Source organism: Panthera pardus, unplaced genomic scaffold (assembly GCF_024362965.1).
Source record: "Panthera pardus isolate Hobbes unplaced genomic scaffold, ASM2436296v1 HiC_scaffold_25, whole genome shotgun sequence".
In the NCBI taxonomy this organism is placed as follows: Eukaryota; Metazoa; Chordata; class Mammalia; order Carnivora; family Felidae; genus Panthera; species Panthera pardus.
The window spans coordinates 43,457,226-43,483,136 of record NW_026526821.1 but is presented as its reverse complement, the minus strand read 5'-3'; the positions used below and the strand labels follow the sequence as shown (position 1 = coordinate 43,483,136).

At 41.4% G+C, this 25,911-nt stretch overlaps 1 protein-coding gene across 12 annotated transcripts in view; it reads left to right on the top strand.

The window, feature by feature from the left end:
* DZANK1 (double zinc ribbon and ankyrin repeat domains 1) overlaps positions 1–25,911 on the top strand; it is a 78,723-nt gene that overhangs the window by 38,662 nt on the left and 14,150 nt on the right. For 9 of the 12 annotated variants that reach the window (XM_019462421.2, XM_019462420.2, XM_019462424.2 and 6 more), the window contains 6 exons: positions 2,078–2,191; positions 10,293–10,385; positions 19,149–19,274; positions 20,096–20,260; positions 21,611–21,818; positions 25,723–25,826. In XM_019462421.2, the coding sequence (XP_019317966.2) occupies positions 2,078–2,191; positions 10,293–10,385; positions 19,149–19,274; positions 20,096–20,260; positions 21,611–21,818; positions 25,723–25,826 (810 nt within the window). The remainder of the gene's footprint in view (positions 1–2,077; positions 2,192–10,292; positions 10,386–19,148; positions 19,275–20,095; positions 20,261–21,610; positions 21,819–25,722; positions 25,827–25,911) is intronic. The other 3 variants (XM_019462423.2, XM_053890460.1, XM_019462425.2) reach the window with 2 other exon arrangements.

The following is a 25,911-nucleotide window of genomic DNA, read 5'->3' as shown; positions in this document are numbered from 1 at the left end:
CGTTTTAATATGATTGTTTTTAAAAAATAATTTCTATATCCTTATTTAGATTCCCTATTTTTCAGATCATTGTCATCATACTTTCTTTAATCTTTTAAATATGGTTTCCTTTAGTTCTTTTTGACATTTCTGTAATAGCTGTTTTGAAATCTTTGCCAAATCCAACATCTGGGGATACTATTTGTATTGACTGTTTGGCTTTTTTTTTTTCCTTCTCCCTGATTATAGGTCACACTTTCTTGGTTTTTGCATACCTCATATTTTTTCTTGAATTCTGGAGATTTTAGATTATATAATATATCGTAACAATTCTGGATTCTGACTTTTTCTCCTAGTGTTTTTTTTTTCTTTTCTTTTTTTGTTTTGTTTTGTTTTGTTGTTGTTTACTGGGATTAAATTTTTCATGTTTGTCTCCCCTAAAATGTATGGCCACTGATATCAGGTATTTATTTATTTATTTATTTATTTATTCATTCATTCATTCATTCATTTATTTATTTATTTATAAGTCTGGATCACCCCTGGGTCTGCATAGCTTAGAGCTCAACTGAATGTTGGCCAGAAGTTGTGCTCAAATACCTTAGTCCTGTAAGGCTTCCACTCTCTGCTGAGGGATCTGTGTGTGGGCTGGACTTAACATTCAAGCTTCAGGCTGTTTACAAGTCTGCCCCAGCTTTTACTTTATGCTGAACTCCCTTGAATCTCCGTGTATAGCCTCCATCAGCCAGAGATGTGTTAGTGGCTTACGTTCACTCTGGTTTATGCCACACATGTGCATATCCTCCACTCAACTAAGGGTATATGGGGAGCTTCTCAAACCCCCTATATTTGACCTTCCTCCTGGAACTCTCTGTTAAATCCCTAGCTAGTTGCCTCAAACAGGACCATGATTTCAGGCTAGTAGAGCCACTGGCCCTCCATGTTTGCTTGCCACTAAGACTGTCATCTGAACAGTCCTCCAAATCAAGTGAGCCCTGCCTATCAGCAGCTGCTGGTTTCTGCAGTCTGTTCTGCCCCAGTGAGGCTACCACACTAACAGAGCTGAGGGAGGGTGGGGATAGCCTCAAGCAGGAACCATGTAGACTTGTAGTGTTTTTATCTGAAATTCACCGCTTTTCAGTTTCTTGTGTGCCTTTGGTGACTTTCAGAGTCTGAAATGATTGTATTTTGTATCCAAAATGGCAGTTTTATCCAACTTTTTTTTTCTAAGTTTTTATTTATTTATATTGAGAGAGAGAGAGAGAAAGCACAAGCAGGGGAGGGGCAGGGAAACACAAGAGAACAATAATCCCAAGCAGGATCCACACCGTCAGTGTTGAGCCTGATATGGGCTCGAACTCTCGAACCCCGAGATCATGACCTGAACTGAAGTCGGATGCTTAACTGACTGAACCTCCAGGCTCCCCAGTTTTATCCAACTTTATAATTGCTTTCTGGAGAGAGGATCTGTGGGCTTCCTTACTCCACTGTGCTTACAAGGAGTGTCTGGGTGTCTCAGTTGGTTAAGCATCTGACTCTTAATTTCAGTTCAGGTCATGATCTCATGGTCCATGGATTCGAGCCCTGCATCAGGCTCCACACTGGTTGGGATTCTCTCCTTCTCTCTCTCTGCTCTCCCCTGCTCACACACACTCTCTCTCAAAATAAACTTGAAAAAAAGAGATATTTTTTCCTTTTTAAAAAAATTGTTTTTAAATTTGTTTATTTTGAGAGACAAAAGAGTGCATTCACATGAGTGAGGGAGGGACACAGAATCCCGAGTAGGCTCTGCACTGTCATCACAGAGCCTGACATGGGGCTCGAACTCACAAACTGCAAGATCATGACCTGAGCCTAGATCAAGAGTCACACACTTGTCCGACTGAGCCACCCAGGTGTCCCAAAGATATCTTTTCTTTTCTGTTTTTCACACGCCTGTTTTCCACAATAAACATTTTTTACTCACAAAAGAAACAAAATTAGATTAAAGGTAATTATTTTAAAGCATTTTTTACAAAAGCAAATCAAATCTTATATTCTAAGATCTACTTATACCTTCGGTTTTTGCATTCCAAGACAAACCTCTTTCTTTGTGCAGATGGGCTTATGTGCAGAGTGTGGAAACATGGTGCCCATGAATACTCCCATCTGTGTGGTGTGTGAGGCCTCTCTTACTCTACAGCTGCAGCCACAGGCCAGCCTCCACTTGAAGGTAATGAAACGTGATTCTGTAAAAGCATGAATAAAATATACGGAAAATGATATTAAGCAGTTAAATGTCTTTAGCTGGTGGAGTTGGTGAACAATTGATAAACTAATATCTGTGAACAAAATCCATTCTAATGGTTGGGAACGCATGCTGCCCAACAGTTTGACCTGCCAATAGGATCTATAATGTAAGAGAGATACAAGGCAATGTGTTCCCTGAACCTGGATTTGAAGGCCAAAATGCATACAGCTAACTTAGACAATTTTTTTAAGAGTTTATTTTTTTTTAAGTTTATCTATTGATTTTGAGGTGGGAGGGGCAGAGAGAGAGAGAATCTCAAGCAGACTCCACACTGTCCACACTGTGGAGCCCGATGCAGGGCCCGAATTCACAAACCATGAGATCATGACCTTGAGCCGAAATCAAGAGCTGGTTGTTTAACCGACTAAGCCACCCAGGCGCCCCAACTTAGACAGTCTTTTACTTTATGTATTTAAACTTGAACATTGCAATTAAGAACTTTTACTCATGTCCTTAAAATTGCTTTATGCTCTTATTCGCTTTATTTGTTTATGGGCCCCTGTTATACAGAAAAGAATAATTATAGTCATATGGATGAAAAACAAGAGTCAAAAAAAAAAGTTAAATATCATCATCATATATATTCAGAAAACTTTGCTAGACAATGTCATACCATGAAAATATTTTTGGTAGAATCACTAAGCATACAACTGTATCTTTTCTCCATTTTTCAATGTATAGTCCCATTCACCTTCTCTTTAATCTCAAGTAAATGTCACTATAGAATAAAATAGATTTAACAAAGAGAATTTGAGGCATAAAAAAGCAAGCATTTTTAGTAATAAGGAAAATGCATAGATTTAATGTCAGTTGGAATAGTAACACTCCTAAGTCACTTTGCGGATTTTCATTTGGGCAAATGGAGAAAAGGCAAATCCACTTTTTCTTCTACCTCCAAGCTCCCCTTCACTCTGAAAGTTTTTTTTTTTTTAATTTGATAAGAAGTTGTTTATTAATACACTCTGAATATACTTAATATTTATTTTATGCCACTAATATGAGATAAAATGTTTAAACGTATTTATTAAAGTTTTGTAAAAATTTTATAATAAGGGGACTTTGGATACTGAGGAAATTCTGAATCTCTATTTGCCGCTCTGCTTAAGGATTCTTGACTGAGATAACCACATCTTTTTTACTTTTTCTAACCATTCAGCTATTTACTCCCCAAATGATCCTCTTTCCTCTCCTAGACATTCTTGAATTGGACATGCCTGCCTGCACTCTCAAGATTTCTCTCATTTTCTCTGCTAAGTTTTGTTTTTTGTTTTTTTTTTTTTTAGGACTTTTTTTTTTTTTATGAAATTTATTGTCAAATTGGTTTCCATACAACATCCAGTGCTCATCCCAACAGGTACCCTCAGTACCCATCACCCACCCACCCCTCCCTCCCACCCCCCATAAACCCTCAGTTTGTTCTCAGTTTTTAGGAGTCTCTTATGTTTTGGCTCCCTCCCTCTCTAACCATTTTGTTTTTCTTCTTCCCCTCCCCCATGGTCTTCTGTTAAGTTTCTCAGGACCCACATAGGAGTGAAAACATATGGAATCTGTCCTTCTCTGTATGACTTATTTCACTTAGCATAACACTCTCCAGTTCCATCCACGTTGCTACAAAAAGCCATATTTCATTCTTTCTCCTTGCCACGTAGTATTCCATTGTGTATATAAAGCGCAATTTTTTTATCCATTCGTCAGTTGATGGACATTTAGGCTCTGAAAGGTTTTTAAGTATTCCAAGCAGTGCAAGCCTTCAGAAATGAGGTGTGGAAGAACTGGCTGGGCCAAGGTCAGGTAGATGAAAATTTACTAATTTTTTTGTTGGATGGATGGAGAGGGGAGTGGTAAGAGCCTGAGGTATTATAGTCAGTGGATACTCACTTTAGGGTCCCTTGAATAGTAAAGATTGAGGGAAGGGGTCTGAGGAAGGAGTAGTCTCCAGGGGTCACAGGCATTCAGGCCTAGTCTGAGGCTGCTGGCATCCCTCACCATGGTGCAGCCATGAAACTTCCTTCAACTGTTTTTCTGAGTTCTGCCTTGCACCTCCGGTATGAACCCTCATGCGCTGAAGGGATTTTTCAAAGACACCTTCGATGTGACTTTTCCTCAGCGTGCTGCTTCCTGGACCACTCTCTGGTCCTCTGCACCCAACGTTCCCTGGGCTCTGATCCCTGGACCCACTGCCCCTGTGCCTGCACACACTTGCAGTGGTGGAGGTGGCAGTCGTGGTGGGTGGGTGGGGGCACAGAGAGAGAATTCACTCACTCTTACCAGGGGCTGGGGCCAGGGATAGCTTTTAAATTTTTTTTTTTTTCCAACATTTTTTATTTATTTTTGGGACAGAGAGAGACAGAGCATGAACGGGGGAGGGGCAGAGAGAGAGGGAGACACAGAATCGGAAACAGGCTCCAGGCTCCGAGCCATCAGCCCAGAGCCCGACGCGGGGCTCGAACTCACGGACCGCGAGATCGTGACCTGGCTGAAGTCGGACGCTCAACCGACTGCGCCACCCAGGCGCCCCCAGGGATAGCTTTTAAAAGGGGGTGTCATCCGAGGGATATCGTGGGAGGCACAAGCGTTTGCCAGATGGGGAAGGGATGGGACAAAGAAAAGTGGCTTGTGTGTATAAGCATGTGTGTGTTGGCGGTGGGGTGGAGTAGAGGGCATTCTAGGAAGATGTCCAGAGACTGGAAACTGCAGGGTGTGCTTCAAAACTCTGTAAACAGTTTGGTTTTGTTGAGCTGCAGAAATGCTGGGGGTGCTGTGGGCTGTGCAAGATGGCGCCTTTTTTTTTTTTTTTAATTTTTTTTTTTTAACGTTTTATTTATTTTTGAGACAGAGAGAGACAGAGCATGAACGGGGGAGGGGCAGAGAGAGAGGGAGACACAGAATCGGAAGCAGGCTCCAGGCTCTGAGCCATCAGCCCAGAGCCCGACGCGGGGCTCGAACTCAGGGACCGCGAGATCCTGACCTGAGCTGAAGTCGGCCGCTTAACCGACTGAGCCACCCAGGCGCCCCAAGATGGCGCCTTCTCTACCATACTTAGCAGCTCAGATTTCTCCCAGTGCACCCTGAAGGGTTGAAAGCAGGGACAGGATTTAATCAGGCTTGATTTTCTAGAGAGACTTTTATCACCGTAACATCTGATCTTAAAGGAAAATTCCCGATTTTTATGGCCAATCAGTATTGCTGCCTCTACTCACAGGATACCTGTTTGGAAACCCTGGGCTGAGAATCTGCATCCCAGAGGCTTTCCCAAGTGTTACAAGGGCAGTGGATTTTTTTTTTTAAATTTTTTAATGTTTATTTATTTTTGAGACAGAGAGACAGAGCATGAACGGGGGAGGGTCAGAGAGAGGGAGACACAGAATCTGAAACAGGCTCCAGGCTCTGAGCTTTCAGCACAGAGCCCGACGCGGGGCTCGAACCCACGGACCATGAGATCATGACCTGAGCCGAAGTCGGCCGCTTAACTGACTGAGCCACCCAGGCACCCCAAGGGCAGTGGATTTTTAGAAAACATTTTCACCCAGAGAGGCACCTCCAAGGTCAGTGGGAATTCCTGTTGTTGACAGAAGCCAACAGCCTTACCTTCCCCAAGGCACCAGCAGGGACTGTTATTTTTGTGTTGTTCTCCATCTCACTCCACATAGTGCGCGAAGCATCATCCATCCTCTTCCTGCCCACAGTCTGCTGCTACGGACCGATCTTCTGTTGATTTAAAGGACTTGTCAATGCTGAGGGATATATATATATATATATATATATATATATATATATATATATATATTTTTTTTTTTTTTTTTTTTTTTTTTTTTTTTTTTTTTACTGCCAAGATTAGAAGCTATAGTAGCAGAAGTTTCTCCATTTACTCTCTGGCACAGTTGCCTATATTTCAGAATAAGAGAGGATTTTAAACTTTTAAAAATTCTCTAATTTTTTGTAACAAGTGAAATAGTCCCAAGATATACAAAGAAGTGCATAATTTCCCCACCCACCTCTATTTCTATCCTCCAGAAATAACTGATGATAATAAATACCCTTCTATGTATTTTTTAGAATGCACAGAAACATGCATATATATTCACACATTTGGATTTGGATTTGTTTTGGTTTTTATTTATTTATTATTTTAGAGGTGGGGAGGGGCAGAGAGAGAGAGAGAGAGAGAGGGAGGGAGGGAGAGGGAGAGGGAGAATCTTAAGCAGGCTCCACGCTCAGTGCAATGGCCTGGTATGGGGCTCAATCTCATGACCCTGGGATCGTGACCCGAGCCGAAATCAGGAGTAAAATGCTCAACTGACTGAGCCACCCAGGCACCCCTTGTTTTGCTTTTTAAACAAATGTATCCCACTGGCCATTCTCTAAAGTTAAAAATTAATTTGAGCATCTCGTATTTCACCAGAATACGTGAGCTTTCCTTTACCAAGAGATCATCAGTTTTCTTGGGACTCCAACTAGCAATATATAGCATACCTCCAGGTCTCCAGTCACATTGGGTTCCCAAAATCTGAGAGGCTTAGGGCAGGGATCCTCTTGAAGTTATTAGTGAAAAAGTTCTGATGATTCACATGACTGGGGCAGCTACCTCCTTATGGGACCCCCACCTCTGACACAATGATTTGGGGCTGAAGCCAGTGTGACCACAGCTCTGCATCAAGCAGAACTTTAGCTTGGCATCTGTTACAAGATCCACTTTGAGCTGAAGTTTGCAATGACCTACTACATTCTTCCTCACTTCATTTTGTCAAAGCCTTTCATCTAGATCAGAAAATTATTCTTATCTTCCAGCTACTTCGCAAGGAAAAATTTTACCCCAGTAACTGACTGGGTCCACCAAATTGCTTAGAACCATTCAACTAGACATACTGCAAATGCTGTGGGTGAGGAGGCCAATGAAGTATTGACTTTTAAAAAAAAGGCCTCATTATAGATGTGTAGCATCTTCTTTAAGGTAGTCTGATGGTGGCCTCAATTCCAAGTCATCCCTATCGACATCTATGAGTTAGTGATTATGATGTAAAATTATTTCTATCTGTGGGTTATGGTCACTGTTCTTCAAGGAAGTGAGCCATGACATGTATTAAAAAGCCACCACCAAAACCATTAGAAACACCGTCTATGCTTATTGGACCTGATAACAGTAAGGTAGACTGGTACTTTGTCTTGGTAGTGTCTCTGAAGGGAGAAGGCAGGGGAGGGTATTTATAGGATTTTAGTGATGCACCTGGGTGATTGCTGAGTATTCTCTCTCTCTCTCTCTCTCTCTCTCTACCTCTCCCCTGTGCACACACTCTCTCTCTCTCAAATAAATAAAACTACAATTAAAAAAAAATCTAAGGGAGTTTTGCAAGGCAGGGTTGGGATAGGGCAGAGTTAGTTTGGATTGGGCAAAGTTGTGACATGCTAGTTTTAAATTTAGTTTATTTAAAGAAATTTTTTTAAATGTTTATTTATTTTTGAGAGAGACAGAGACAGAATATGAGTGGGTTAGGGGCAGAGAGAGAGGGAGACACAGAATCTGAAGCAGACTCCAGGCTCTGAGCTCTCAGCACAGAGCCCAACGCGGGGCTCGAACTCACGAGCTGTGAGATCATGACCTGAGCTGCAGTTGGACGCTCAACCAACTGAGCCACCCAGGTGCCCCTAAAAATAGTTTATTTAAATAAAACTTTAATATACTTAAGGTGATGATGTTTTAATATACACGTACATAGTGAAATAATTACTCCAGTCAAGCTAATTAACATATCCATCTCTGTATAGTAGAAATTTGCTAAGAGAGTAGATTCTGGTGTTACCAGGTCACATGCACATGTGCACACGTGAATGCACACAAACAAATGTTAACAATGTGAGGATATACTGATTTTGGATTGTGGGTCCTGCAAGGTGAGGGTCTTGAGGTAAGCTGTTGGACTTAATAAGTAAGCAGTTTTACTGGTTTACACTCTTTCCAGAATATTTCCTGCAGCAAACAGCTATGTTATTTTTGTTTGATCTTAGTATTTTTTTTAACACAGGGACAAGAAATTTGATTCACTTCTCAACAAGTGTCACCAGATCTTTTCTGAGGCAACATGTTCAGGAAGATCACAGCCTTAAATCTCACAGAAAAGCTCTGGCAGTTGTAGATCATGCTACAGAGACTTTAAGCAACTTTGAAAAATGCTGGAACCAGGGAGTGTCAGGATCCATTGAGAGCAAGTCTGTGATCCTCTGCCATTTTGAATAGCAGTCAGCCGGCCATTTGCACATTAGGAGTTCTTTGAGTTGCAAGAACTTGGAATCTTCTACTAGAGTGGAATTAACCAGGCTTGGAAAGGTCAGGGACTTCAGAGCCTTCCTAGTGGCATTGGAACTAAAACCTTGGGAGTTGGATTTCCTTTCTCTTAATGGTCTTCTTTGCCTGTCGAGCTTCAGAACACATGGTGTCAGTTTCAGGACACCTGGGAAATGTAGACACTGGAGTAGAAAGGAACATTTGTGTGCCACTGGTCATTGATAATTGAAGGGATTAGTATCCTGATAGTGCAGAATGGTCCAGTGACTGAACAGCTGTTAGCAAACCTCTGATAGCTGAACTCTAGTTAGACTATTTTAGTCTTTCTTTTCTTTTCCTTTCTTTCTTTCCTCCTTTCTTTGTTCCCCCCTCCTTCTTTCTTTTTCTTTCTTTCTTTCCTTCCTTCCTTCCTTCCTTCCTTCCTTCCTTCCTTCCTTCCTTCTCTTTCCTCCCCTCTCCCCCTCCCTCCCTTCCTCTCTCTCTCCCTCTGTCCCTTCATCCCTTCCATTTTCTGCATTGCAACCTATCCTCAGTTTCCTGACTTGGAAAGTTGCACTTACCATTTATTTTCTTTTTTCTTTTTTAAAAAAACTTTTTAACATTTATTCATTTTTGAGAGACAGAGCACGAGCGGAGGAGGGGCAGAGAGAGAGAGGGAGACGCAGCATCCAAAGCAAGCTCCAGGCTCTGAGCTGTCAGCACAGAGCCCAATGCAGGGCTTGAACTGTGAGATCATGACCTGAGCCAAAGTCGGAAACTAACCCAACTGAACCACCCAGGTGCCCCATTACCATTTATTTTCTAAGATAGTCTTTTCATTTTTCCATTTCTGAGTGAGAAAGTACAGAGCAAACCTAAATTCATTAACATGAAGCCCCATGGGGTAAACCCCAGTCCAAGAGCTAGATTACTTATAATTTTTTTTTAAGTTTGTTTATTTTTGAGAGAGAGAAAGAGACAGAGCATGGGAGGGACAGAGAGAAGGAGAGAGAATCCCAAGCAGACCCTGTGCTGTCAGTGTGGAGCTCAATGCAGGGCTTGAACCCACAAACTGAGATCATGACCTGAGCTGAAATCGAGAGTCTGACGCTTAACCGGCTGAGCCATCCAGGTGCCCCAAGAGTTAAATTGCTTGTAAATGCCTAGATCAGCTTTTGCTAGTCTTGGACTTTTGTGTTTATTGTTCAAGCCATAAGACAGAGAGCCAACAATCATGTTTTCCACATTGGGGGGGAAAAAAACTCAAAAAACTGACACATAATCAGTGTAAAATTTTGCATTTTAAGGCCAAATGAACACTCATTTTCAGTTTGTTTCTTCAATTTGGGTTTTGTTTCTTTTAAAATTATTTTCAGGGGGGCGCCTGGGTGGCTCAGTTGGTTGAGTGTCCGACTTCGGCTCAGGTCATGATCTCGTGGTCTGTGAGTTCGAGCCCCGCGTCGGGCTCTGTGCTGACAGCTCGGAGCCTGGAGCCAGGCTGTGTCTCCCTGTCTCTCTGCCCCTCCCCTGCTCATGCTCTGTCTCTCTCTTTCTGTCAAAAATAAATAAACATAAAAAATTTTTTTTAATTATTTTCAAATTTCTGACACTGTTTATGTTGTAATAATTCCTAAACAAATCCTGAGTGTTAAAAAAAAAAAAAAAGGCCAATAGATGGCTGATTGACTGAAAAGACTGCTCAAGGATTTCTTTGCATGGTTGTTTGCTCAGAGGAACATGTTTTTCTTATTCTTTCTTTTTAAGGAGAAAATAATCTGCCGCACCTGTGGCACAGGGAATCCAGCTCACCTGAAATACTGTGTTACCTGTGAGGGGGCCCTGCTGTCATCACAGGAGGTGGGTTGACTGCTTGTGTCAGTCCTATACTTAGTGGCTGCTAAATGTCTAGCGTTAATAAGAATGAAGAAATGCAACCTGCAGAGGAGGGAAGAAGTGGCAGAGTGGAGAAAACACTGAAAGCAACATTTCTCAACGTGGAGAGGACTTTCTATATTCACCAAAACAAAGTTGTTTTCAAAGTCTTAACTTCAGGGAGGGAGTCAATAAAATCAGCAATTTCTTACAACTTCACTTAGTAACTTTGCATGGAAGGCTGGCAGTAGCCAGTGGGAAAGTGGACCACTTATAATTCTTTCAAAGTCAGAAGTATGTCTTTTTTGACCGTGCCATGCTATCTTTTGAAATTGAGAGCCTGGTGGGTACCCATTTCTGGATTTTCTAGCAGCCTATTTTGAGTATTCAAAGTGAAGGAACAGGAGTATGGGCAACTTAAATACAGTGAATGGTTCCATTTAGGTGATTCGTTGTTTATCAGATGTTTCTGGTGAAGAGGAGGCTTTAAAAATGACTTCCAGGTGACTGTTGCCCTAGCCTAAAAATAGATACCAAAAAGAAGCTGGCATTTACTAGCCAACTTAGAAGAAAAAACTTGCTTCCTTGGGGCCATTGTATATATTTTTGAGTGTTTGGGGGTTTGTTCTCATCTCAGAGAGATTCCTTTGGAAATTGGACAGACGTGTGATGATTCTCATAGGGTCTGTAATATATGTAGATATAGAAATACATAGAACTCTAACATATAGGATGGAGGGAGAGGGATATGAACCAATGGTTGTAAGATTTCTGTATTTTATCTGATGAAGTACAGTAATAATTAGACTGTAAAAAGGTAAAAATCTATATTTTATGGGTTCCTGGGTGACTCAGTTGGTTAACCGTCCAACTCTTGATTTTGGCTCAGATCATGATCTCACGGTTCATGAGTTCAAACCCCACATTGGGCTCTGGGCTGACAGTGTGGAGCCTGCTTGATATTCTTCCTCTCTCTCTGCCCCTCCCCTGCTTGCACTCTGTCTCTCAAAAATAAATAAATAGGGGCGCCTGGGTGGCTCAGTCGGTTAAGCGTCCGACTTCAGCTCAGGTCACGATCTCACGGTCCGTGAGTTCGAGCCCCGCGTCGGGCTCTGGGCTGATGGCTCAGAGCCTGGAGCCTGCTTCCGATTCTGTGTCTCCCTCTCTCTCTGTCCCTCCCCCGTTCATGCCCTGTCTCTCTCTGTCTCAAAAATAAAATAAACGTTAAAAAAAAAAAATACACTTGAAAAAAATCTATGTTTTAATCACTAGGGCAACTACTCAAAAAGAATGCCAAGAAATACAGAGAAAAAGCTAATGGGAAAATTCAAATATAATTCTAAAAAGTATTCAAATTACCCCCCCCCCAAAAGAACAGGAAAGTAGGAACAAAGAAAACAAAACAAATAGGAAAAATACAAATCAAATAATGAAATGGTAAGTCAAAACCAAAACATCAATAATTACATTAAATTTTGTGGACCAAACATTTCATCGGAAGGTAGTGATTGTCACCATGGATTTCTATAAAAAGAAAAAACAGGGACTCCTGTGTGGCTCAGTTGGTTAAGCATCTGACTGTTGATCTCAGATCAGGTCTTAATCTCAGGGTCATGAGTTCAAGCCCTGCGCCAAAAGAAAAAAAGAAAAAACAACTCTGTGCAAGCCACAGACAAGACCTAACTATGTACACTAAAAGTAAATATATAGTAAAAAATTCCATGTAAACAATGTATACAAGAGGGCTGGAGTGGCTCTATCAATATAGGACAAAATAAGTTTCAAGGAAAAATATATTATGAGAGATAAAATAAAAGATATATATATATATATATATATATATATATATATATATATAATGAGATTGTTATTTTGTAACAATAAAAGTTAAATTCATTAGGAAGACATAACAATCAAAACCATTTATGAGCCTACCAAAATACATGACACAAAAATTGGCAGAATTAAAGAGAGAAGCAAACAATTTCAGAATTATAGTTGGGGGTTTTAATGCCCCTTTCTCAGCATTTGCTAGAACAGCTAGACAAAGGTCAGCAAAGGCAATTAGGGTCTGTGCAACCATTCACTTTGACTTAATTGATGTTTCTAGAATAATGTACCCCCAAATGATAGACAACACACTCTTTTGGACATGGTTAGCATTGAATGGGGGTGTATTATTGGTTCCAGAACAAAGTACCACAAACTGAGCGGCTTAGAACAACAGAGATTTGTTTTCTCACAGCTTTAGAGGCCAGAGGTCCCAAATCCAAGTGTTGTTGGCAGTGCTGTTCTCCCTGTGAGGCTCCAGGGAAGGAATTCTCCCATAATTCTCTCCTAGCTCCTCCTCTCCCCTTCTGCTCTCCTTCTTGGATGCCATATATTCATCTGTTGAATTGTTTGATATAATTTAAGGTCCCTGAGGTTTTGTTCATTAGAAAAAAATCTCTTGTCTGGTTCCAGTGGTGGGCTACAAAGCTCTGTGCCAGGTAGTTGGTTTCCTTTTCTTAGAGTGGGTTTCAGGCTTCCAGTCTGGTCACCAGGCAGCTCCGCCCTGCCCTGCCCTGCCCTGCCCTCCGTTGTGGTACCTGTACAGGAGTCTGAGACATCCCTTTCCAGAGTCCCAGAAAGGAGACTGAAGGGTACCTAGAGACTCAAACAAATCAGTCCAGGATGATAAAAGAAGGTCACCATCAAATGAGATGATGACCGAGGAGTCAGAAGTTGTCCTAACATCAGCTCCCCAGGTCCAGGTTCCATCAGAGAGCCTCTATGAAGACTCTGTCGAAGACCATGAGACCATGTCCCAAAGGAATCCTTCCAACGCTGCAGCCTCCTGGCAGACGTTCAGGAAATTCCACTATGAGGATGCAGCTGGACCCAAGGATGTCCTCCGACATCTCCAGAAACTTTCTGGACAGTGGCTGAGAACTGATATTCAGACAAAGGAGCAGATTGTGGAGATGCTGGTACAGGAGCACTTCCAGGTTGTCCTGCCCGAGGAGCTCAGATCTCAGGCCCGGAGATGTCAACCTAGGGTCAGCATCACTGCCACTGGGTTCTTGTGCAGCCTACATGTGAGAAGTAACCAGAGGTTCACTTTGTTGTTTCAAGAGCCAACTACAGTGATGGGGAAATGTGAACCTCAGTTTTTTTGAGCTTGCCTTTGACTAAATTGTAAATAAGACTCCATCAAAACCCACGTTTGGATGTCTGTCTGCCTGAGACTGCTCTAATTCCTGGGACTGAGCTCCAGAAAGAGTTTCTTTAATCCCCTGTTAGGACAACCAGCCTGTTGCTTGTTTTTGCTCTGTTGAATGCCTCCTTTTTTGCACTCTGACATGCTTTAATATGTTGTTATATATCCAAAGAAGTAATTGCTTCAACTTTCAGAGTTCTTGATTCTTGCTGTGGTGGCATGAATGGAAGCTATTGTAACCCCATCTAGTAACTCTCATTTGAGATGTCCGTGAAATACTGAAGTTTGGTCCTAAAAATTGTTTTTTCTCTTCTTTACATTGTATAATTTCTTTTTTTTTTTTTTAACTTTTTAATGTTTATTTTTTGAGAGAGAGAGAGAGAGACAGAGAGACAGAGACAGAGTGTGAGCTGGGAAGGGACAGAGAGAGAGGGAGACACAGAATCTGAAGCAGGCTCCAGGGTCTGAACTGTCAGCACAGAGCCCAACCTGGGGCGCAAATCCACAAACTGCGATATCATGACCTGAGCCAAAGTCAGACTTTTAACCAACTGAGCCACCCAGATGAACCAAATTTATTTCTTTTTAAAAAAAATATTTATTTATTTTTGGGAGTGTGCAAGTGGGGGAGGGGCAGAGAGAGGGTGACAGAGGGTCCAGAGCAGGCTCCGCACTGATGGACTGATAGCAGAGAGCCCAATGTGGGGCTTGAACTTACGAACCACAATTATCATGACCTGAGCCGAAGTCAGATGCTCAACCAACTAAGCCACTCAGTTGCCCCTATAATTTCTTTCTTTCTTTTTTTTAAATGTTTATTTATTTTTGAGAGAGAGAGAGAGCACAAGCAGGGGAGGGGCAGAGAGAGAGGGAGACACAGAATCTGAAGCAGGCTCCAGGCTCTGAGCTGTCAGCACAGAGCCCGATGTGGGGCTCGAACTCACAAACCATGAGGTCATGACCTGAGCCGAAGTCGGATGCTCAACTGACTGAGCCACCCAGGTGCCCCAATTTTCTTTCTTTAAAAAAGTTTATTTTATTTATTTTTGAGAGAGAGAGATAGTGCAAGCAGGGGAGAGGCAGAGAGAGAGAGGGAGAGAGAGAATCCCAAACAGGCTCCACACTGTCGGCATGGAATCCGACACAGGACTCAAACTCATGAACCGTAAGACCGTGACCTGAGCTGAATCAAAGAGTTGGACACTTAACTGAGTGAGCCACCCAGGTGTCCCTACACTACATAATTTCTACTGCTCTCTCTTCAAGTTCACTTACTTTTCCCTTTACCATCTCCTTTTAGCTATTAAGTATATACAGCAAATATTTTCTTTCAAATGTGTTTTTCTGTTCCAGAATTTTCATTTGTTTCCCTTTCCATTGTTTCTATTTCTCTCCTGAGATTTCCTAACTTTTTATTCATTATGGGAAGAATGTTTGCTTTAAAATTCTTTTTCCAATACCTGATTTACCCTAGGGTTGGGCTAAATTGATTTTCTTTTCTTTTGAGAGGTATTAGTTGTAATTCATTCCAGGCAATGAATTCCCCAAACCAGGTATACATATTATTGCCTGCTAAAGCAAAGCAAAGCAGAGCAAAGCAGAGCAAACAACAAACCCAGCAGTCATCAGAGACTAGTAACAGAATTCAGAAGCTCCACAAACTAACAGGTATAATGCTAAGATCCAATCTAAAATTCCTTAGCATACTAACAGCCAAGAAAACTGGGGGTTTTTTAGAGGTAGGGGGCAGAAATTCTGGTTTCCGTTTAGATATGTTGTCTTTAGCTGAACTGCTTTGAGTATTCTGTGCCTGCATCTTTCAGGGGTCAGTAAGAGATGTTGAGTACAGAATTTGGGGATCACCTCTCTGTTTCTTTTCTTCCTGGGAGTTCCCACCTCTTCAGTAGCCAAATACTTCACAGTCTCAGTTTTCTTGTTCTCCTAGTCAGAATTCTGCCCTTTCCCCACTGTTTCACATGCAGTATTTTAGCCCCAGGCTCAAATGAAACTAATTTTGTATAACTCCCCTCTTCCTTGTATGTACTTGTTACAAGAGTCTATCTGCTTCTGTTCATTCTCCAGTGCCTTCAGAAATTATGAGAAGATTTGATAGTTTTCTGGTTGGGAGTCATTTGGTATGGTCTTATTCTGTCATTACCAAAAGAAAAATCTGCATAGTTTTTTTTTTTAAATATTGTTTTAATGTTTATTTATTTTTGAGAGAGAGAGAGAGAGAGAGAGAGAGCGAGAGAGAGAGAGCATGAGCAGGGGAGGGGCAGAGAGAGAGAGGGAGACACAGAACTTGAAGTGGGCTCCAGGTTCTGCGTTGTCAGCAACAGAGCCGGACACGGGGCTTGAACCCACGAACTGCAAGATCATGACCTGAACCAAAGTCGGATGCTTAACTGACTGAGCCACCAGGCACCCCGGTTTGGTTTTTTTTTTTTTTTTTAAAGATGATTTCTGTTACATAATATGTGGTGTGGCTTTTTTTTTTTTTCCTAAAAAAATATGCTACTGAACTGGCAAGTTGAATAAGAAAACCCATCTATTCTCAAATCAAGTCTGATACAGTTTTACTCTTTTGTTGATTATTTTTCGTTTATTCCTCTGACTGAGCATGGTTTCAGACTTTATGTCATGCTCTCATCATGAAATCACACTTTGTAGTTTTCCAAGGTGCTAGAGAGAAAAATAGTGAGATTAAGAAAGCATAAAAAAAGAAGACAGTAGTGCTTTGGAATTCTTGAAGTGATCTTGCTGATAAATTTAAGTAAATTGTCAAGCAAAAAATGTACCTTCTCAGATAATCTGAACTTCTTACATAAATAGTAAAATAATTTAAATTGATTTTATTACCTGTCAGTGATGTAGTTGTTTCTGGGTCTCACATCAGCAAAACTGTTTCAGGAACAATTACAAAATTGAATTTGTTTTCAAAATTTGATTTCTATTTGAAAGGTATATCAGAGTTTGGATGTCACAATGAGGGTATATATCATTGAAGTGCGATAAAAGTAATAATGTGTATTCATTCTGATAGCTTATGTCTTTTCTTTGTTTAGCAGCATTACTATGGATGGGTTAAAATAACTTTTCTTTCTTTAAAGCAATATTATGGGAGAAAATTCCACTTGAACTGTAGATGCATTTAAAAAATTTTAATGTTTATTTTTGTGGGAGAGAGAGAGAGAGAGAGAGAACACAAATGGGGTGGGGGGGGGGCGGGTAGAGAGAGAGGGAGACACAGAACTGAAACAGGCTCCAGGGTCTGAGCCGTCAGCACAGAGCCTGACGCGGGGCTCGAACTCACAGACCATGAGATCATGACCTGAGCCAAAGTCAGACACTTAACTAACTGAGCCACCCAGGCACCCCTAGATGCATTTTTTTAGTGGATGCATTTAAATAAAAGATCTGAAGGCTTTATATTTATTTTTTTATGTTTATTTATTTGTTTTGAGAGAGAGAGAGAGAGAGCGCACATGTGCTGGGAAGAGGCAGAGAGAGAGGGAAGGAGGGAATCACAAGCAGGTTCCGTGCTGTCAGTGCAGAGCCTGATGCCAGGCTCAATCTTGTGAACTATGAGATCGAACCTGAGCCGAAATCAAAAGTCAGATGCTTCTCTGACTGAGCCACCCAGGCACCCCTGAAGGCTTTATATTTAGAAACCCAGATCAACAAGTGTTATGTCAAAACCCTGTTGTAGCAGTAGGATAAATTGAAATTTAAGTCTGAAGCAAAAGCATGTAAAGGGTTTCTCTTTTGATTTGTCCCGAGGAGTCTTGTTCTAATTGCACAGAAATGGGGTAAGGGTAAGTGTATGCAAAGAGAGATCTTCATTCTCAGTCTCTGTGGATATTGAGGGCTAATGAGACCTCTTTCTGGACAGATGTCTGTTTTAGGATAACAGAACAGTCCCCAAAGTAAAAGAGGATATAGCTGGGCAAATAAAGTAACTAAAATATTCATCTTGGAGGAAAAACCATCCTTTAGAAAATGTCTCCCCTAGTGTGCACATTCTTAGTTCTATACATGGAACAGGTGGCAGTTATCAATTGAATCAGTTATTCATTGATTCATTCATTCAGTAACTGAATGACTTCTATGTGCCAAGGTGCAAGGTACTGTCTTAGTGGGGAAAAAATGTGAAGTATGCCTTTCCCTTAAAGAAATTAAGATCTAGTGAAAAGCAAGAGAAGGGAGGGAAGCTGACATATGGAGCCTGACCCTGTCCCAAGCACGCCTCCATACTTAATTGACATTAACCATCTGAACCCGTCCTACAGACCTGTGAAAGGCTGCATGGAGTCATGGATAAAGGTCAGGCTTTAGAATCAGATGGCCTATGATCAACTCTCACCTCTGTGTCTCGGTTTCCAACCGTAAAACACACACCTGTAAAACACAGGTGACAATAGCACCCCCCTCACAGGTCTGTTGTGTGGTTTGATGCGAGACTACAGGAGCAGTGCTCAGCATGGTGCCTGCATACAGCAGGTGATCACGTAGCAGTGACGAATACTATCATCCTCATTTGTCTCATGAGAAAATCTCTTACTAGTCAATAAATATGTAGCAGGAGCAAAAATTCTCATCCAGGCCTGCCTAACAAAGTTTCAGAAATTCTCACGAAACAATTCTCTCTCCTCAAAATAATTCTTTTTGTGTGGCAGGGGTGGAAAATAAATTCACATTCCCAGATGGAAACCAAAGCCCTAAAAAAATAGAAGATACACCTCAATTGTGACACCTTACTAGCATGGGTCTGCTTACATTCCTTTTTTTTTTAATGTTTATTATTTTTGACAGAGAGAGCTCACGCATGAGTGCACTCGTGCACGCGAGTGGGGGAGGGGCAGAGAGCGAGACAGAGACACAGAATCTGAAACAGGCTCCAGGTTCTGAGCTGTCAGCACAGAGCCTGATGCGGGGCTCAAACTCACAAACTATGAGATCATGACCTGAGCCAAAGTTGGACACTTAACCAACTGAGCCACCCAGGTGCCCCACATTCTTTTTTTTTTTTTTTAATGCTTATTTATTTATTTATTTTGAGAGAGAGAGAATGCACGTGAGTGGGGGGGAGGGGCAGCGAGGGAGGGAGGGAGAGAATCCCAAGCAGGCTCTGTTCTGCCAGTGCAGAGCCCAACGTGGGGCTTGATCTCATAAACAGTGAGGCCATGACCTGAGCTAAAATCAAGAGTTGGATGTCTGTCTAACTGACCGAGCCACCTGGGTGCCCCATACATTCTTTCTTTAAAAATGTTGTCATAGTAAATCAGTAGGAGGCTTACCATGTTTGGTATTAAAGATACTGAGAAATATCAAGATGCACGAGCCACCAGTTTCATCTATTTGCTGTGAAGTAATATGTCCTCTTTGTACTAATGTATTCATTAGTGAAGCTTATCATAGTTTTATTCTTTGGGGCAAAAATACCTTATTTCCAGGGTTTGCATTGATCTGGGGATTTTTTTTTCTGGATTCAGAGGGGGATTGCAGAATCTAGTATTGATCTGCCTATTGATAAATGCCATTGCATTCAGCAGCCCATGCGCAGTGGAGATAAAGCTCCTCCTCCCCCCACTCAGAAAGGGGAGACCATTTCCTGCTCCAAGTGTGGTCGCAGGAATCGCCCGGAAGCTTGCTTCTGTGACTGGTGTGGAGCCACGGTGGGTATTTTAAATCTGAGTTTCTTGGTGCTGAGGCCTCACCACCACCCTAGAGAGGCCCAGCTCCTCCTCTTCCCCTGCCCTACAGAAATCACTCCTTGTGATTTGAAGACTACCACCTATTTACCTAAGACTCCGGAGACAGAGATACTTCTCTTAAATTAAGAAAGCTCTGTCATTGCTGTTTCTTTGAGGTTAAACTTTTCCTATTTCTATTTGACTATTGGTATTTCTTTTATGAATTGTCTGCTTACTTTTCTAATAAAACACTCAAAGTTATTTATTCAAATAAGCGTTGCATGTAAATAATACAAAAGGTTTCATGTGAAGGGGTAGTCTCCCTTCTCATCCCAGGCCTACAGAGCCTATCCCAGAAGCAGTCACCGTCACCTAGTGTCTGAGTGTTCTTTGAGCTGTTCAGTGTGCTAATAAGTAAACTGGTAGTTTACTATGAACACTGGCTCAGTTCTTTTCACCTAGCAATATATCTTATTTGTAGCCTCTCATTCTTTTCAGTGGTTCTGTAATATACCACTTTCTGTATGTACCATGATATATTGAGACCATCCCCTATTGCTGGATATTTAGATGGTTTCCAGTTATTTTCTCTAAAACCACAATCCTGTGGGGAATGGTCTTAAATATACTTGCTTTGTGTAATTGTTCATCTGTAGGGCAAAGTCTAGAAGGTAGACTTGGGGTCAGGGATATAGGCATATGTTATTTTGATGGCTGGGGATTGTATGGTATGAGAATAACTTACATGGGAAAATTAGGACTCTAATATTTATGAAGATGTAAAAATATTTTCTATCCTCTAGCCAGGCATTTCTGCCTGCTACTCTGTTTGCCCCAAATGTGGGGCCAGCAATCACCCATCTGCCCGATTCTGTGGTTCCTGTGGTATTTATGTGAAGTCCTTGGCAAGACTTAGCATGGATAACAGCCTGGCTCTTGCCGCTGGAGAACTTCGCCCTTTTGCTGAGGTGAGGCCTCCACTGTAGTAAGAGCTGGTGCCTGGGGAAGAGCTTAGGACTCTGAATTTGTGTTCTCTACCTTGGGGATCAACCCGGGGAGAGAGAGCCAAAATACAGACTTTTCACATGGATTTTCAACTAGGTGTGTAAGTAAATTCAACCAATTCAAGTTTTCAACACTCAAGTGATTTTGTCTGCATTCAAAGATCTAAGGGTTTATCTGTAGTAGATTGAGGTCTAATTGCATTTGGAAGACTAATAAAAATAATGTAAGTTGACATAATGTCATGAAGGAGAATTGGATTTAAAATACCTGAGACAGAAAAAAAGTAAAATAAATACATGAGACAGAATGTCCTTCTCGTGCATTTCTCATGAGGCATACTAGGAACATTGCTCCCATTGTTTTATGTTTTAGAAAACTTATATCAGGTATATGAAATTGCTGCTGCTATTTAAAACAACTGCATATAGTTTAAGGAAAGTCTTACAGGGTTATTTTCAGAATGACTTAATCTCTAACCAGCTTGATATTAGCCTTTTGTGAATTTCTCTAAGCTAGATGAAGACTTTTCAGGTTTCTTTTTAGCTCTTCATTAGAAGAATGTGAAGATTGATAGTCCTTAGAATGCACATGCACTCAGTAATTTTGCACTCATTTTTAGGGAGTTCATGGCCTTCTTAACCCAGACTGAGACTTATGGATCCTGGGAGTGTCAGTAGACCATATTGACACCTTTGTGCAAATGAGACCAAGGGTTACTTTCCTCAAGACACTAGACTGCCATCTGTTGGAAACTGATTGTAATATACTAATTTTGTTAGACATTTTCTTCCACCTACCAGAAAAATTGTCCTAATAAATTTTCAAATATATGATGCCTACCATGTGAATCTTAGCTCATTAGATGCAGTGATGTTGTACAGTACACAACCTACACAACCTTACATGATGGTCCTCTCAAGTTCCCATGTCCAGATGCAGGAGTGCCTCAGAGAAAATACCGGTCCCCAGTAGTTGAGTGTAGATGAGTAGTAACTCCATTGGATTGTAGAACTGAGAGGATAGATTTCTTTAGGGCCTTGGGCAGCAAGACAGGGAATATTAGTTTAGTTGATTTGTTGAGTTTGAGATAGTAAATGGCCAAGCAGAAGAGGCTGGCTTTATGGGTCAGGCTGGGAGTTCCTGGGAGAGACAGACCAAGGAAGGTGAGGCAAGGGCTGAAAACCTCTTTTTAGTTCAGAGTACAGTTTCTTGGAGATATTTTTTACTTCTGATTAGAATTCTTTTCTATAAGTAATTATGAAGAATTAATGAAATTATATTCTAGTATTTTATGTTTTCTGCCTTGCTCATAGCCCCGATCTGCCTGGCAGTTCCTAAATGTTCCTTTGCTCAGACCTGAGGCTGGGACTCGGAAGGACGTGGGCACACAGACTACTGGCCTGTTCTACCCATCTGGTGCGCTACTAGCCAAAAAGGAACTGGAAATGGCTTCTCAAAAGCAGAGGCAGGAGAAAATGAGTGACCATAAACCTCTCCTCACAGCTGTCAGCCCAGGAAGAGGTGAGAGAAAAAGTACACTTTCTTGTCAGGAGGGAATTCCCTCTTTCTCTGAAAGAAAACTGCATTTTTTTTCTTCCTTTCGCTTTATTTCTATACATAAGTAAATCCCTTTGGGGCGCCTGGGTGTCTCAGTCGGTTAAAGCATCCTACTTCAGTTCAGGTCATGATCTCGCGGTTTGTGAGTGCAAGCCCCACATCAGTCTTTCTGCTGTCAGCACAGAGCCCACTTCAGATCCTCTGTCTCCTGCTCTCTCTGCCCCTCCCCCACACCTCTCCTAAAAATAAACAAACATTAAAAAGAAAAGTGGGGTGCCTGTGTGGCATCCAACTTTGGCTCAGGTCATGATGGCATGATTCGTGACTTCAAGCCCCACGTTGGGCACTCTGCTGTCAGCTCAGAGCCTGCTTTGGATCCTTTGTCCCCTTCTCTCTCTGCCCCTCCCCCACTGGTTCTCTCTCTGTTTCTCTCAAAATAAATACATTAATTAAAAAAAAAAAAAAAGTAAATGGGGCTCCTGGGTGGCTCAGTCTGTTAAGCGTCCGATTTTAGCTCAGATCATGATCTCACAGTTTGTGGGTTCGAGCCTTGTGTCGAGCTCTATGCTGACAGCTCAGAGCTTGGAGCCTGCTTGGAATTCTGTGTCTCCCTCTCTCTCTGCCCCTTCCCTGCTCGTGCTCTCTCTCTCAAAAATAAATAAACATTAAAAATAAATGAATGAATGGATAAATGAATGAATGAATGAATGAAGTAAATCCCTTGGGGTGCCTGGGTGGCTCAGTCGGTTGAGTGTCTGATTTTGGCTCAGGTCATGATCTCACGGTCCGTGAGTTCTAGCCCCGCATTGGGCTCTGTGCTGACAGCTCGGAGCCTGAAGCCTGCTTCAGATCCTGTGTCTTCCTCTCTCTCTACTTCTCCCCTGCTCATGCTCTGTCTGTCTCTCAAAATAATAAATAAACATTAAAAAAAAAAGTAAATTCCATCGTTTTTCTTTAGGTAATTTTCCTTTGTATTATAGCTCTTCATTAAACTTTTAGTACTCTGATGTTTTGACTCATAGCCCCATCATCTAGTTTGTAAATCAAAGAGCATATATGGATTGCAACTATGATGGTAGAAATGTTGTTAGTCTGTGTCATTGCTATCTGCCAATACCTCTCTCTTTTTACTGTTCTAAAATTCACATAACAAAATTCACCATTTTGACCATTTTGAAGTGTACAATTCAGTGATAGTACATTAGCAGCAGTATAGAAACATTACCACGTCCAGAACATTTTTATCACCCCAAAAGTAGTCCTGATACTCTTTTTTGCAATCACTGCTCACATCTCCTGACCCAGGTGACTGGCAACCACAAATCTACTTCCTGTTTTTTATTTTTTAAATTTTTTTTAATGTTTATTATTTATTTTTGAGAGACACAGAGAGACAGAGCTCAAGTTAGGGAGAGGCAGAGAGAAAGGGAGACACAGAATCCGAAGCAAGCTGCAGGCTCTGAGCTGTCAGCACAGAGCCCGACGTGGGGCTCGAACTCATGAACCGTGAGATCATGACCTGAGCCAAAGTCAGATGCCTAACCGACTGAACCACCCAGGCACCGCTACTTTCTGTTTTTATAGATTAGCCTGTTCTGGACATTTCCTGTAAATGCATCTCCTGGTTGCCCACAAGACACCAGAAATCCAGACTCTTGTGACATCTCCCAAGTGTTAAATGGTGGCAGTTAGTGAATTCAAGTGTGTTTAAACCTGTGCAGACTGTAGAAGGGCACAAGGGAGTTTTTGGAATGATGGAAATGTTCTATGTTTTGATTGGGATGCATATGCTTGCTGGAATTCAAACCTTATACTTAAAATTTATCTCAATAGGGTTAATTTTAATAGAATAAAATAGGAGTGGCTGGGTGGCTCGGTTGAGCGTCCAACTCTTGATTTCAGCTCAGATCATGATCTCACGGTTCATGAGTTCGAACCCCACATTGGGGTCTGGGCTGACAGCACAGGACCTGCTTGAGATTCTCCCTTTCTCTCTATCCCTCCACTGCTTGCACTCTGCCTTTGTCAAAAATGAATAAATACACTTTTAAAAAGTGATATTTTAATCAATAGGGCAACTATTCAAAAAGAATACCAAGGAATACAGGTAAAAAGCTAATGGGAAAATTTAAATATAATTCTAAAAAGTATTCAAGTTACCCCCCAAAAAACCCCAGGAAAATAGGAACAAAGAAAACAAAACAAATGGGAAAAGTATAAATCAAATAATAAAATGGTAAGTCAAAACCAAAACATATCAATAATTACATTTAATTTTGTGGACTGAACATTTCATTAGAAGGTAGCAATTGTCATCATGGGTTTCTAAAAAATGAAAAAACAGGGGATCCTGGGTGGCTCAGTTGGTTAAGCATCCAACTCTTGATCTCAGCTCAGGTCTTGATCTCAGGGTCATGAGTTCAAGTGCCACACTGGGGCTCCATGCCAAAAGAAAAAAAAAAAAAAAAACTTTATGCAAGCCATAGACAAGACCTAACTATGTAGAGTAAAAGTAAATATATAGTAAAAAACACGCTTGCTGAAATTCAAACTGTATGCTTAAAAGTTATGCCTTGGGGCACCTGGGTGGCTCAGTTGGCAGGGCATCCAACTTCAGCTCAGGTCATGATCTCATGGTTCATGAGTTCAAGCCCCGCATCAGGCTCTGTGCTGACAGCTCCAAGCCTGGAACCTGCTTCGGATTCTGTGTCTCCCTGTCTCTCTGCCCCTCCCCCACTTGCACTCTGTCTCTGTCTTTCATAAATAAATAAATGTAAAAAAAAAAAAGTTAAAAAAAAAGTTATGTCTCAAAAAGGTTTATTTTATTTTATTTTATTTTTTATTTTTTTATTTTTTTCCACTCGTTTAATTCTACCATTTATTTTTTTTCTTTTTTTTTTATTATGAAATTTATTGTCAAATTGGTTTCCATACAACATCCAGTGCACATCCCAACAGGTGCCCTCAATACCCATCACCCACCCACCATTCCCTCCCACCCCCATAAACCCTCAGTTTGTTCTCAGTTTTTAGGAGTCTTTTATGTTTTGGCTCCCTCCCTCTCTAACCATTTTTTTTTCTTCCCCTCCCCCATGGTCTTCTGTTAAGTTTCTCAGGATCCACATAGGAGTGAAAACATATGGAATCTGTCCTTCTCTGTATGACTTATTTCACTTAGCATAACACTCTACAGTTCCATCCATGTTGCTAAAAAAGGCCATATTTCATTCTTTCTCATTGCCATATAGCATTCGATTGTGTATATAAACCATAATTTCTTTATCCATTCGTCAGTTGATGGACATTTAGGCTCTTTCCATAATTTAGCTATTGTTGAGAGTGCTGCTATAAACATTGGGGTACAAGTGCCCCTCTGCATCAGCACTCCTGTATCCCTTGGGTAAATTCCTAGCAGTGCTACTGCTGGGTCATAGGGTAGGTCTTCAATATGGTTAATTTTAAAAGAATAAAATAGGGGGTGCCTGGGTGGCTCAGTCGGTTGAGCATCTGACTCTTGATTTCAGCTAAGGTCATGAGCTCATGGTTCATGAGTACAAGCCTTGTGTTGGGCTCTGTGCTGACAGTATGGAGCCTGCTTGGGATTCTCTGTCTCCCTCTCTCTCTCTTCAAGATATGTTCTTTTGATATTCTGTACTATTCTGTGATTAATCATGTGTAATTAAAAAAAAAGCTGGGAACAAAAATGGAACTTATTCTAGTACATAGTCAAGGTTCAGTAAGCCAAACCATCACAAAATTTGACCAAAAAAAATAATAACCTCTCTGAGTATGCATGTTGCAAACTAGCATTTTTCTTTCTTGGCTTCAGAAGAATTATCCACGTGGATGGATTTCTCTTTTTCTTTAGGGTACTGGAGAAAACAGTTGGATCATATCTCTGCTCACCTCAGGTCTTATGCTCAGAACAACCCTGAGTTCAGGGCTTTGATTGCAGAACCCAGAATGGGAAAGGTGGGTGAGCTCTGACTGGAATTTCCACGCCAGAGCATCGCATGGGTTCAGGCTGCAGTTCCCCTCCACTGACTTCACCTGAAAT